Below are 14,794 nucleotides of genomic sequence, written 5' to 3' on the forward strand. Positions count from 1 at the left end.
GGCCAAACAAAACAGACAAAAGTTGATATCTAATGAACGTCCCTGAGAAGAAGTGACATCCCAGTCACTGATATTTGATGCAACCTGCTTCAATGGCTCCTCCACCATCTATCATATCACAGCAGGCACACTGTGACTATTTAGTCTAAACTTGTATGCCTGCATCGCACATTGATTAAAGCCATTTAAAAGGCCTGCAGGCTCGGTAAAAGTATTCCTAGTTGAGGCTTGCTGAGTGCTGCTGATATGAAAATGTAAATACGTGTTTTTCATCTTGCAGTTACATTGTTAATATGAAGGGAGTGGGAGCCAATAACAAGTGAAGATGGAGGGAAAGGCACTCATTCCAGAAGCCACGTTACTTGGCAACACACACACGCAGCATGAGGCAGGGGTTTGTCAAGAAAGCCATTACTGGAGAAGGAAAAAGGGGCTTAGATGGGACTGAACAATAAAAAGCACACCTCTCGAGACGCACACCAAGTGTTCTAGTACCCTTTAGTTGAACTCGGGAGAATACATTAACAACACACAAGACAAAACTTGTTCAAAGGACAGCTGAGACTTACCTTAATTTTTCTGATTCCTCTTTGATTTCCTCTGAAAAAGAGAAAAAAGGGAAAAAATATTGTAGTTGGGGAAACTTTGGGAAATGCGATGCAGTTTTCAGTATAGCCACTGACACCAAGAATTAACTGACTTAATTCTGTTAATTGTGTGGATTTATATTTGATTAATTGCATTTTCAAGCAATTGAGGCAAAGCAGGAGCGCACGACTTGGCTGCAGCCAGCAGAGGAGCATTTCTTCAGTTTAAACTAGTTTGCTGGTTGAAGAAGTGGGTTTGGACTTATCATTTTGGAAAACACTTTGTTTCACAATGTCTAGGCCTGTCACGTTAACAAATTTTTCTATCTGCGCTAACTGCGCTACATATTATCGCCGATAATCGACACCATCGTCAACATTTTTTTAGACAATTTTTTAAATTAATTGTCACGAGAGGTGTAATTCACGTTTGAACCACTAGATGGTACTAAAGTATAGTGTACCTGTGTGAAACACATTAGCTCGACACAGAAGTTGCCTGTATGTACGGTACGTTGTTTAAAATATATGCCACATATGCCATTTAACCGTATTGAATGGTTACATTTCTTTTGAAATGTAGCGAGCGACACTGTCTGTGAGTGTGCACCATTTTGCAGAGTTTTTTGTTTATATTTATTTACATTGCCGACCAAACGCCTCAGTAAGCGTTGACTGTCGGGACGAAAGCTCCGCTGCCCGAGGCACCTCCATCTGTCGTTTTTTCCCCCGCACACCGAGGTTGTCAGCTGTGGCCTTCGCCTCAGAAACCATCGCTTCTGTGCCTTCATTCATGTCAGCGTACGCTGCCTCACGAGGCTAACTGCTAAGCCTCTGTAGCCACTCAATAGTGGCCCCGCCTCCACAAAGAGGCTGAATGAGAAGGGGGCTCACACTCTCTTCATTCCACTATAGAACCAATGCGCACAGACAGAGTGAACCATCTTGTCATCCAGCCTGTGCGGCACACGCAAACATGCACATTACATGTTGGAATTTATGTTCCCGCTCAATGAACCAGAGCTCCCCAGTGCCGGCAGCACTCATGGGGCCCCAGACCATGACGCTACCTCCACACCGTGCTTGTTCTTGTAGACAAGACACAATTATCTTAGCGCGCACTGGTTGCCAGCTATTTTGACAATAATGGCTTCAAAGCATGTCCGAGTTTTATTTCTATAGTCTTGTCCCTTGAATAGATTAACTGCAGTAAAAATGGCTGCTGAAATGTGAGGGTTATACTCACTTTCGTGAGATACTGCATATGTGTTTAGCCTTGGCTCACTCCCTCACCACAAAAAAATGTAACCCATTAGTCGGTGCAGTGGCGTCTGTGCCAGCCAGAGCAGACATTTGTGTTTATCCCACAGATCTGTGGGGCATGAAAGCGGTTACATGTACTCATTGAGCACACGCGCACAGAGGAAGGAGGGATAAGGGAAAGACAAAAAGAGAGACCGAAATAGAGTACAGAGCACAAGAGAGTGATGCCAGTTAAAACGGCAGCCCCTCCATGAGGAAGCTTTTGTGGCGCTAACTTGCAAGAGACCGCACCGAGACGGCTTCATTATTTCACTGCTGCCAGGCTGAGGATAACTTTTCATATAATATTTAGTGTTTAAAATTGGGATTAAAAGAGATTATGGTTAGAACATTTTCACTGTAGAGTTAGATGACTTTATAAAAACTGGAGCGTGAGACCACACTTAGAGAAGGCAAAGAGCTTCTTCCTTCACTATGTTTTGTATATAACGCCATCGCAAGGCTCAGTCATATCTTAACACTTTTACTTCACCAAAAGGTGGTCACAAATAAAGTCAGAAAGTCAGAAATTAAGACAAAGATTACTACGTTAACCTGAGTCAAAGATATTCTTCACGACAGGGGTATGCTTTGCTGTTTTCAGGAATCTAAATCAAAAGTCCAAAGTGCGGCTCGGGGGCATTCTAAAAATAAAATTTAACAACAAAACAAAAACAAAAAAGAAAACAGCTAAAATGGAAGAATCAGCAGTAAATTCAAAATAATAAAGTCAAAATATTAGGAGAAAAAAATATGTATTCTAACGAGAAAAAAATGAAATTTTAGGTGAATAAACTGGTAATATTATGAGGAAAAATAAATAAAATAAATCATTTTCATAGCACTGAGGTGAAATACAAAAATATTTGTATACATATTTTTTTATTCATAATATTATGAGAAACAAACAAAATAAAATAAAGCTGTAATTTTTGGAAAATCAGTTTGGGGAAAAAGTTTAAATATTATGGTAATAAAGTCATCATTGACAAGAAGAAAATTTAAAAGAACGAAGTTGAAATAGTTGGAAAAAAACTGCAGAAATGGAAAAAAACAAAAAACAACGGTGATTTTACACGTCGTATTCTAACGAAAAAAAAGTTGCAAATTTACGAGAATAAACTCGTAATATGCAGAAAAAAAGTAATTGTCGTAGCACAGAGTTGAACTATTAAAGACCAAATTATCTTTTTTAAAAGTCGTAATATTATGAGAAACAAAACAAAATGAATAAAGAATATTTTTTGAAAAATTAGCTTGGGGAAAAAGTATATTATGGGAATAAAGTCATTACATTACAAGAAGAACATTTATGAGGATTATTGAAGAAGAAATATTTGGAAAATTAAAAATAAAAAAAAAACCCACCAAAAATGAAAAAAAGAACAAAGACTGAAGCTCATATTAACAATATGCTTTTTAATCTATAATCACAAAGATGAGATGCAGTTCTTTCTTGAAATATATATAACTTCTTAGCATATCTCGACGTGTTGGTTTATTACAAAATATCAAAGTCGCCCGAGCATCCTTTCATTTGTCAGTATGTGGCTCTCAAAGGCTTGAGACCCCTGCTCAACACAATACTACTGCTTCTGTTTTCCAAAACCATTACTCTCCCAAGTTTGGGTTGAATTAGGCCCACGGGCCACCAGTTGAACAGGGTTAGTCTGAGCTGCAAACTACAGTTCTTGTTTGGGTGTATTATTGTTTGTTCCCAAAAGCCCCCTGCATGGCCCCCCGTCTTTGTCATGTTAAGTCACTAGAGCGAGGAAGAGTAGCGAGCACTATGTCTGCATCACACATGACAGCCGTGAGGAATTTTGACAAAGCAGGACAGAGAGAAAAGACAGTGTTACTTGGGATGAGTGGCTCTGCAGAGAGAGTGTACAAAGTCTCCTGCTGGCCTGAAGGGAAGATACACACACACAGAATGTATACGTGTAAGGGCGTATTTAAGCCATAAAGTGCTAATCTCCTCCCATCTGCGCTAGCCGCTGTGTTTGTTTTAGCTTGTTGCAATGCTCCTTAAGTGTCCACAACTTTAATTTATCTGTTCACCTTCAACGGCAGCACCGTTGCCATGGTTTCACTGTTTCAATTCCTTAGGTGGCAGTTCCCCCATCAGGGCCCCTGACACACACTAAGAGCTAATTATCTGAGGGCTACTGACTCAGCCAATATGGCGACCACCTTTCACCACCTGTCTTGTACATGTGTGTGTATTTCTGCACCGGTCATCCATTAGTTGACTGTTTGTGCGCATTTCTCTTCCAGAAATGCTGTTTGCAGTGACCTCTGACCTCATAAATGGACAAGTACCCCCCCCCCCCCCCCCGGACACACTCCAAAAGGTGAGTGGAAATGTCTGCTTTATTTACACTCGCATGAAATGAAACCAACACCTGTAAGTCACTATCTCAGCTCATTAGTATTAAAACAATACAGCGTGATCCCACTAAGCCGGACCAAAAATCCCAATTCCAGCATCAAGTCTAGATTTTTCTACAACAAACTTCCAATACGCTATTGTGGCACCTCAGACTTATTTCAAATTGTTGGAAAATACTATCCTAATATGAGACCTTCAAGTTGGTCATCCATTCAAGGTAACAGCAGGGCAGAAGGGTCATTCCTCCAACTGCCTTTTGCTCCTCCAATCATGAAGGAATGCAGGTACTTCGAAAAGACCGTGGCACCTGTAGAGGTAAAACTAGTCCTAACTGCCAATGACAACTAAATTTCCATCATGCCAGAGCTGCATCTGATGGCTGAACGACTCGCTGGGGGCTGCCAATCAGTCCTCGAACAGCCCTGTACACTGCATGACGGCCGACAGGAGCTTTACAGGTTCAAATGTAGGTTAAAATGTGTTACGGGGACTGGCGCTCTCACTGTTGAGTATGAATAAACGCCGTCAGGTCCCCCGCCAGAGTGGCATCATTGTCAAACACGGCTTTATTCATGTTTCAAAAAGAGGGAGGCTGCTATCAACGAGACGATCCTTTCATTCACAGCACAAGCCGATCGTGGCTTCGATATGCTGTGCACAATAAATACAACAGTGAGTCAGTCAGCCTCTCGGGATGCAAATGAGCTGCATGATTCAGCGACGCTTGCTCACATCAGAGAGCTGCTTGATAAAAAGTATGTCTCTCTCTTGCTGTATATCACATCCCAGGACACCCTTTTTGCCCTAAAAACCACCTTTGGATGAGAGTTTTTAAACTGATGATTTGGAGCGTATGGTCATTCATTCACTCGTATATTGCACACAATGCAGCAGCAACAGAACCAATGTTGTAATAGTGTTCAGGAGCAAACTGCTTAGCCAGCAGTAATACTGGTGATGAGTTCACTGTAAACAAGAGTGCTGCAAGTGTAGTTTCAAACCAACACCTGAATCATCAAACCAACATTTTAAAGTGCATGCAGAGGTAGTTACTTACTTGATACTTCAGATGCAGCTAATGTCATTAATCATTCATGTCAATGTTTCTGATGCATAGTTATTTGCTTTTCACGCACCCGGCAACTACAGAAGACTCATTAGTGCCAATAGGAGCATACAGTCGTCCCTCGCTTATAGCGGTTAATTGGTTCCACACATGATAAATGAGTTTCTGCAATATAGGATTTAATGTTAATAAAGTGAATATTTTCGTAGTTAGCATAGAAAGCATAGAGAGCATAGAAAAGCTGTTTATGGCTTTATAAATATGGTTTTTAACCCATTGCCTGCCAGTCATGTTCAGAGCAGAGAGCTCCATACTGCCAGAGTTTTTGGGCATTTTTGCTGAACTTTCAAGACCCACAGAATATTGAGTTTTAGGACTACATAAACATTGAAACGATTTAAAGAAACTTTAAACTTTCTTCTTTCATCAGAAAAAAAGTTTGTTTCTAGCCTTTTTGGATCTTATTGTCGGTAGAACATTTTGACCAAAAAACAGAAAACAAGCTTTTTCTGCAGAGAAGCAAATTCAAGCAGTGTGACGGTGGCGTCTGCTGGATGTGGGGATGAATCCCTGCTGCTGACCGATCCAGACGGCAGCCACTCGTCAGAAGAATCAGCGTCGGGTTCTGAGTCACCCGACTCTGAACTGCTTCCACTGTCAGGCTCCGGTGTTGCGCCACATGGCTCAGCAACGCTAACCACTAGCTTGTTCCTTCGGCTGCCGTTGTCAACTGCATTTGTGTGTACGTCACCTCTATCTTTCACGATCGCGTCACCACAAAAGGTAGCTCCACCACCAGACAAGCTCTGTGACAGTGTTAGCTGCCTGTATTTTTTGTCTCCGCTCCATTTCTGCATGTGTTTCGCCATTTTCCTCTCTCGACCCACAATCCGTCTTCTTCATAGGCAATCTGTCGCTGTCGGTTGGAGGAAAAGAGAATTGTTGCCCCCCTACCGGTACAGAAATACATTTCCTACAAGTCAGAAATTCACATACAAGATGATAAGACTTTGATCTGTAGCTCAATAGATGTCTTTGGCATTGAAAGAGTTAACATTATTCAACAGACATTATTTTAACATTATTAGACATGAAATAACACCCCTATAGTCACCTTTACACTCCTATTATTCATTGTTTACACCATATTGTGCAACTCTTATGCTGTAGGGACTCGAGAAGGCCTCTAGCGAGCTAATCAGTTAGCCTCGAGTTTATTTCTTCTACACTTAAGAAGACAAAAACTTACCACTTCCACACAGAATGGAAGGAGAACTTTTTTTCCACTCTATCATGTCGGACATGTCATGGCTGACTTCACGCAGTGTTAAGGTAATGTAATGTAAGAATGTCTCAATGTTTTGTGCCATTACTGCCGCCTAGTGACCAGAATACTACAATAAAGATACCGAGATGATCAAACCGCAATATTCTGTATTCAATATTTTTATTACTGTGATTGTAGTCAGCAGTCTTCAATATTTTGACTCTCAAATGTCCTTTGTGATGCATCGCATCAAAGTCCACATGCTCGTCGAGGAGGTGGGTCCTAACATTCTACTAACAGAAGCTCCTCCCACCCCAAAGGTTGCATTGTAGGTAAGCTCTGATTACAGGTGACATATGAACACACTGCTTTCATTTCTTCTTCTTCGTATTAAAAACAGATTATATAGTTTTGCAGTATATAAGGTGGTTTAGTCATTTCCAGGAGTTCCAATATTTTGCCGCAGAAAGACTTGATTTTCATTCCAAATATCAATTAGAACCAGCAAACCGGCTCGTTTAAGCCACAGTTCATCTGCTCTGACTTTCAATTTCATGCTGTTGTTTGTACCCAAGGGGGGCTTCGCTTGTACATTTAAACACTCCGCTCGCACACTCGCAGCCCCCGTCATTCACATGCCTTCTAGGCCGCCTGCTAAGAATAGACTTCAGGTGAGCACACATGAAATGCAACACACCAGTGACACAAAAACCACACTCTGCGGAATCTTTTCCATTCTGCAGCCACGCAATGAATGAAACAAACACCTGGCTGGGCAACTTAAGCTGATGGATCAGGACTAATTCAATAAGAGCACATACTGGCCAGCACGCTGTTTGCACACAAGCCAGTGGTTACAACACACATCCATTTAAATAGGCTGCCTTCCTGGAAGCTGGGAAATTTCAGACCTCTAACAAGGAGTTACACATTACACAACAATAATGCCCTGCAAGACACACTAAAATACTTCTTATTTTTATTTTACACTGTATAATATACTATATTACAATATAACACTACTGTTTTGCAGGTTTTCATAGAAATTAGATTGATTAGATTTGCTGTTTTGACAATGCAGTAATGACTACAGTGCCATTCAGAAGCACGCTGACCTCCACCAGAGCCAAGTTTCTGTTAACAAGCTACATCTTGGTCCATGGAGGATGAAGGACAGATGGTTCTACAGGGTGGATAATTCCATTAATGGAATTGACTCAAATGGTACTTTTACCCAGATCCTCACCAAAATGCAATGGGTTCTTCCTTGAGCCATGCACCACCCATCTACAAAGTTTGTATTATTTATGTTATTCTGCTTAAAGGACCGGCCCAACTTTGTTTACCAAGCATAGTGAACTTTTGCATATCGCTATCCAAACAAAACAAGCTCATCGAGGTCGTCTGCCATATTTTTCTTTTACATTCGACTGCTGTGCTTTGAGGTCAGACCTCGTAAGATCAGAGTGCGATAAATCCCTCCTTCCCAGCAGTCTCGAATGCAGCAATAAACACGGCCAAACTCTCCCAAGAGTGCCTGGGACTCGTCAATTAAAAGGCAGCGCATCGCAGCTGATCCAGGGAGGGGTGGGGCGACATCCAAACAGACTACCCTCCGGAGACACTCTCGATATGCTTCATCATGAAGCCTGGTGCTGAGAAAAACAGCTCGGAGGGAGGGTACGGTGGGAAGATCTTAGCTTTGATAACGAGTCTTCCTTGTGTACGCAACTGTCTACGCAACTTCTGGCATATTTTCTTGACTCTCCTCACGCTTTTCCTCTCCACCGCCCCTTGTTGAGGCGAGTCAGCGTTGCAAAAAGCCGAAGAAAAAGCAAAATACTTAGTCTGAAATTTTGCAAGACTTCAGAGGTTACATATGTACGCAATGTGGTAGTCGGTAAAGTGCGATTCAGTTACTGAATCTACAAGCTTTTTGTCTTGTAAAAGGGATCGTATCTCTAGTTGCTAAGGCTAGGTATACTAGCTGCACCAGTTATTAGTCAATAACACTCAAAATTGTAGCCCTGACTACTATATTATTATTTTCGCTGATGCTAATGACATACTGTGTTTTGAGTGGTGTCTTTGTTTTGTAAACTTTCCTCTTAAAGGGGATGTATTCCCTTGCTATCCTCAATTTCCCCGGATGAATAGATCATCCATGCCCCATATATTTTTAGAATGACACCCAAAATTATGACGATAATATTCTTTTAGTGGAAAATATTATAATTGATGCTACCGGCGTCCTGTGTTTTCAAAAGGTCGGCCATATTTGTGAGATCTCTTTTGTCTAAGACAGGGGTGTCCAAACTTTTTCCAGCGAGGGCCACATACTGAAAATGAAAGGATGCAAGGGACACTATGATGTTTTGTAAACCAACACAGATATGCTAAGACGCTATATGTAGATCAAGAAAAAACTGCATTTCACTTTTGTAATCGAGGTAAGATGCTACTAAAAATGAAGTTTTTTCCATAATAATACAAGTTTATTCTTGTAAAATTGCGACTTTTGTTCTTCATTCGATTTTGACTTTTTTTCTTAATATTTTTACTTTATTCCTGTAAAATTACAGCTGTTTTTTTCCCATTTCTGCTTTTTTTGTTTATTTTTCAACTACTTCATTTCAGCTTTCTTTTTGTTCCTCTTCCTCCTCTTCTCATAATCTTTTAAAACAATAATCATCATTGTTACTAAAATGATATTTTTCCTCATATTTCAAGTTTATTCTCATAAAATTGCTTTTTTCCTCATTAGAAAACTTTTTTTCTCTTAATATTTTGACTTTACTCTGGTAAAATTTCTGATCATTTTTTTGGGGTATAATTTTCCAACTATTTAAATTTTCTTCTACTAATATTTTGACTTTATTACCATGTTATAAATTTTCCCCCACACCCAAGTTTCCAAAAATTACAACTTTATTCATTGTTTTTTACCTAAAAAAAAAAATTAAATTCATTAATATTTGAACTTCATGCTACTAAAATGACATTTTTCCTCATACTGTTACTTTATTCCTGTGAAATTATGGCTTTCTTTCTTGCTAGATTACAACTTTTCTCTTTTCCCATTTTTGCTGCTGTTTTTTTTTTTTTAAGTTTCCTTGTTAAACATTTTTCAATGGTGCTGCGGGCCGATGAGGTCACAGCCACGGGCCGCAAATGGCCCTCGGGCCGCACTTTGGACACCCGTGGTCTAAGCCGTCTAAAGGCGATGTATTCTTTTTCTATACCCAGCAAAGAGGCTAGATCAATAACACGGCAGGTCATACAAATAAACACATGCCCCAGAGTGGAAATATTGATAAAAGAACCTCTTCAGTTGCCTCATCTGTGCACAGAATAATTCATTTGTAGCTCGTCTCAGTACTTCAAGGAGGCATCTGAGTATACAGTACTGTATATGCACAAGATGATGTATAATAAATGGAGGGGTGGGCTTATAGAAATTATACTACCTCTGAATAAATTGTTATGTCTACATAAAATAATTATGTTTTCAGATGGAGTGCAGGCCGTGTTACGCTGAATAAAAGTTCATCTCTGGGAGCGAAAGAAGGGAGGTGGAACTAACCCTAAAAACCCATAAAAATAAAAATTTTAAAAAAGTAAATGATCAAGTATTTACAGTATGTAATTATTATATACAATTATTTTTAAAAATGTATTAATAACCCTTATTTAGACTCCTAAATTGTCCATAGGTATGAATGTGAGTGTGAATGGTTGTTTGTCTATATGTGTCCTGTGATTAGCTGGCGACCAGTCCAGGGTGCACCCTGCTTCTCGCCCAAAGTCAGCTGGGATAGGCCCCAGCATACCCCCGCAACCTTAGTGAGGACAAGCGGCATAGAAGATGGATAGTTGGATAACCCTTATTTAATGATTTTTTTTTTTTTAATACACATAAAACTAAGGTTATACTGTATGTGTGAGCCTCTGAAGCTGTTCTCACATTTTGGAGAGGCTGAGTGTCACCTTTAGGGAGTCATTGCTTGGCAAACACTTTTATTTATGGCCCGGTGCTTATCATGGGTGCACATGTGGTGGTACGAGCAGTGCAAAGCTTATAACCAGGAGGGGAGTGCGTGTTCCCTTTATGCTCCCAGGTTCAACAGTCCCATCGGCACAGGTGGATACCTATGTACACTTCAAAATATGGTCAATATCCGGTACATGGGTGTCCCTAACAGTGTAAATAGTCAATCGTGTGTGATCCAAAACTGTAACAAAGATTCTGCTTGATTTATGACAGAGATGTTCAGTGACAGGACAGAGGAGGACGCCTGCACGCTCTCAGAGACGTCTCAGAGCCCCGAGAGATGGAGGAGATTATGTAAGTCACTCTCTATTCTGGGTCACCCAGTCCTTTCCGTTTTGTTTATGCACTATACTACTATCGCACTAAAGTTTGCATTCACAAGAGTTGGCGTATTACCCTGTAAAGACCTTTTGAACCTTCCACTGCATAACTAATTACATTCACCATGACTGATACCACCATGTGTGATCATGAATCTCTTCATACGATTAACTTTACCATGCACATGGGAGCTGTAAACTGTGACCAAGCTTGTGCACAGTCCTTATAAAAACACCTCAAGGTCAGCCTATACAGTTTAAATGCAGATTGTGTGGGTGTGTGGAAAGGACAGTTCGCCTGTTGCGTGCTACACAAGATGGTCTCATTGTGTCCCGGCTGGCATCATATTACACCCTGGGTAGGACAAAACTTGTTTGTTGCAAGACACTCAGATCATAAATAATGTCTGACATATGAAATAACACCTTTTAGTATAATTTAAATACAAGTGCATCATATTTTGGCGGAAAATCCTGACTGATAGCAGGTTGGAGCTACAGGGAAATGCACCTGTTCCGTAGTGTCAGCCGCAAAAGGCCTCTAATAAAACACTGAATGCAAAAGGGGCTCATCAACACCCAAACCATTCGTCCATCCATCCATCTTCTATGCCGCCTATCCTCACTAGAGTTGCGTGGGTATGCTGGAGCCTATCCCAGCTGACTTTGGGCAAGAGGCACGGTACACTTGGACAATCGCATGGCACATATAGACAATCAATCATTCACACTCACATTCTTATCTATGGACAATTTAGAGTCGCCAATTAAGCTAACATGCATGTTTTTGGAATGTGGGAGGAAACCGGAGTACCTGGAGAAAACCCACACACACACAGGCAGAACATGCAAACTCCACACAGAGGAGATTCCAACCCCCACTCCTGACTGTGTGGCCAACATGCTAATCCAAACCATTCTTATCTACTACAAATGACACTAAATAAAGAGCCTACTCGTCTTTTGGAGACGATCCAAAACAGTCCAACTTCCCATTACTAGAGGTGGTAAGTCAATCCAAATCTCGATATTATCGTTACCAGGGTAGTATCGGCTCAATACTAGTGGATTAAGATCAATATGGGGCTTTCGGGCCAAAATGCCAAAAGATTTGAAGGCAAACCAATAGGAGTTTTTGCTTTACTTATTTTTCATTTTATTTACCTTAAAAAATGTGTGTACATTTTATTATATTTTCTATGTTTGCCTAAAATATTTGTCCTGTGTTTTATTCTTATTATAATCATAATCAACAAATTAAATGCAAAAATCACAAAATCATTCAGTTATACTGAAAAGTATCGGTAGCGCTATACTGGGAAATACACCTGTTAAATGTACACAGTTTGCATGACTTGCTACATGTAAACGCACATGTAAACGGACGTACAGTGATGCCAACTTCAAAATAAGAGCGGAGAGAACAAGATGAGCAGGTTCAGTCGCTAGCTTGAACGTTTCAGTAAGTGGAAGTAAACACAACTATGTTACAAATTATTTTAAAGATCGCCGTTGCTTGAAATAAGGGTCATTTCTAAATCTGAATGTGAAGGACTCGTATTTTATTTCATTCACGACCGGAAGCGCTACCTGGTACTTCCGACAACGTCTTATGCCCTATGTTATAAAGGTGCTAGTGACAGCTGTCACCTTCTCTTTTCACTACTCCGATTTACGTGAAAGTAAAAGCGACGTTTGAACACCAAACTGTCTAAAATGTGCAATAAATAACCTTACAAATGAGCTCGGCGAGAGCGGACGGCGACGCGTCCCTTGTGTACCAGGAAGAGACGCCAACCATTGTGGCCTTAAAGGCATGCGATTAAACGCTTGCAATAATTATAGCGTGTGTGGGGACGTGTGCATGTCCGCTATGTTGACGTTACATTGCTGCTGCAACCTTTACAACTTTTGGTAATGTTTTCCCCCCTGCGGCCTACAAGCTCGCATCGCCAACTTAACAGCCAAGCACCTCCTTGCACCATTTCCGCGTTGAATAGCGACTCGTCGAATAAACACACCACAGCTCACAGTCCACAGATAGCTGTTGTCTTTGAAGTAATCGAACGGAATGGCTGCGTTTTGGTGGTTATGTTGCAGGGTAGCCGGCTTAATGAGTGGAGTGGGGAGCGTGACGTGTCTAAATGAGACAAAAAAAACACACAACTTACCTAGTGCCACTTCGCAGGCTTTGCGCAGTTGGGAGTGATGGGCTTTTTTCACCTCCTTGTCCGCCAAAATCTTCTCCAAAGCTCTAGTGAGGAACATGTTTTTCGTCTTTTTGCCCTCAAACATGACGCACCGGAATTCGGGGCGCGGTGTGTAAATGTAATGTGTGTGTGTGCGTGTGTCAGGCTGGAGGAGGAGTGAGGGAGGGAGAGGAGAGGGGGTCCAAAAAGATGTGCTCCCCCCTCGGCGATGTCAGCCCACACCAACAAAAAAAAAACAAACACACAAAAGGTGGGCTCAATCCCGTCAGATGGACATCAACGACCTGCCTCCTGCGCCATGTTGGAGAGGAAACGACGTCACGTTGGCGTGCGGCCGCAGTGAGGCAGCAAGGAGATGCTGCTGCTGCTTGGAGGTACACACACAAACATTCAAAACACACACGTCTTTACTTAAACTGAAAGGAAAACCGTCAAATTTGAGGCTGTTATCTCCAACAGACATTTAATTCTGTATTTTATGCTTTGCTATAGTGTAGCACATGCTACTATGCAGCATATTTTATTTTGTTATTTTAATTAACGGCACAACATTACTGCATGTTGATATGTGGTTTCTTGAAATTTCATTTTTATTCAAGACGGTTTTATTTTTTAAATAAACACAACAATAGGCGGCATGGTTAGCATGTTGGCCACATCGGGAAGATCTAGGTTCGAATCTCCGTTGGGCCTCTCTGTGTGGAGTTTGCATGTTCTCCCCGTGCGTGCGTGGGTTTTCTCCGGGTACTCCGGTTTCCTCCCATATTCCAAAAAGGTTAACTGGCGACTCTAAATTGCCCGTAGTTGTGAATGTGAGGGTTAATGGTTGTTTGTCTATATGTGCCCTGCGATTGGCTGGTGACCAGTCCAGGGTGTACCCCGCCTCTCGCCCGAAGTCAGCTGGGATAGGCCCCAGCATGCCCCCGCGACCCTAATGAGGATGAAGCGGGATAGAAAATGGATGGATGGATGGATGACTATCTCTCTCTCTCACTCTCTCTTGCTCTCTCTTTCTCTCTCTCTCTCTCTCTCTCTTTCTCTCTCTCTCGCTCTCTTTTACTATATTAAATATAAAATGATTTAAATTAAATATTTATTTATATATTTTTGAAAGTTTCTTGCTTGGTACATACTTTTAAACTAATTTTTTTTGGTCAACAAACCTCTTCAACAACCCTCTTATAAGGTATATGATAACAATAGAGCTGCATTTTAATATCCGTTTTATAACCCCCTCTGAATTTATATATATTTTTAATCATGATACCTAAATCTCTGGATTTTTTTTCTTTTCAAATGCCACGCTTTATTGTTAACTGAAATGAAACTGTGTCAAGGGAAAATGTTCTGCTGTCTTCCGAACAGATAAGAGATAAGACAAATTCTTTGAGAATGATGAGAGGTAAATACAAAAAATACAACTTAACACATGGCCACTGAAAAGCATGTATCATTTTTTCTTACAAATGATTTTTCTCTGTGTATTTTTGACAACAGGGTGAAAAATTATTGATCCATAGTTTCCATAAGGCGGCACTTGTAGTCCTAGCCATTATTCACAATGCATCAACCGACCATGCCATTTAAAAGCATTTGAAC

General features: G+C 40.8%; 2 protein-coding genes across 3 annotated transcripts in view; one reads left to right on the forward strand and one right to left on the reverse strand.

Moving 5' to 3' along the window:
* arfgef1 (ADP-ribosylation factor guanine nucleotide-exchange factor 1 (brefeldin A-inhibited)) overlaps nucleotides 1-13,520 on the reverse strand; it is a 39,968-nt gene extending 26,448 nt beyond the window's left edge. For both annotated transcript variants that reach the window (XM_054766427.1, XM_054766426.1), the window contains exons 1-2: nucleotides 13,157-13,520; nucleotides 570-600 (exon numbers count right to left, since the gene is read on the reverse strand). In XM_054766427.1, coding sequence (XP_054622402.1) covers nucleotides 570-600; nucleotides 13,157-13,280 — 155 coding nt within the window. In that variant the 5' untranslated portion in view covers nucleotides 13,281-13,520. The remainder of the gene's footprint in view (nucleotides 1-569; nucleotides 601-13,156) is intronic.
* The window catches only part of prex2 (phosphatidylinositol-3,4,5-trisphosphate-dependent Rac exchange factor 2), a 92,693-nt gene continuing 91,220 nt past the window's right edge, over nucleotides 13,322-14,794 (forward strand). Inside the window, exon 1 of the mRNA XM_054766430.1 lies at nucleotides 13,322-13,569. Coding sequence (XP_054622405.1) covers nucleotides 13,465-13,569 — 105 coding nt within the window. The 5' untranslated portion in view covers nucleotides 13,322-13,464. The remainder of the gene's footprint in view (nucleotides 13,570-14,794) is intronic.

Source organism: Dunckerocampus dactyliophorus, chromosome 21 (assembly GCF_027744805.1).
Source record: "Dunckerocampus dactyliophorus isolate RoL2022-P2 chromosome 21, RoL_Ddac_1.1, whole genome shotgun sequence".
In the NCBI taxonomy this organism is placed as follows: domain Eukaryota; kingdom Metazoa; phylum Chordata; class Actinopteri; order Syngnathiformes; family Syngnathidae; genus Dunckerocampus; species Dunckerocampus dactyliophorus.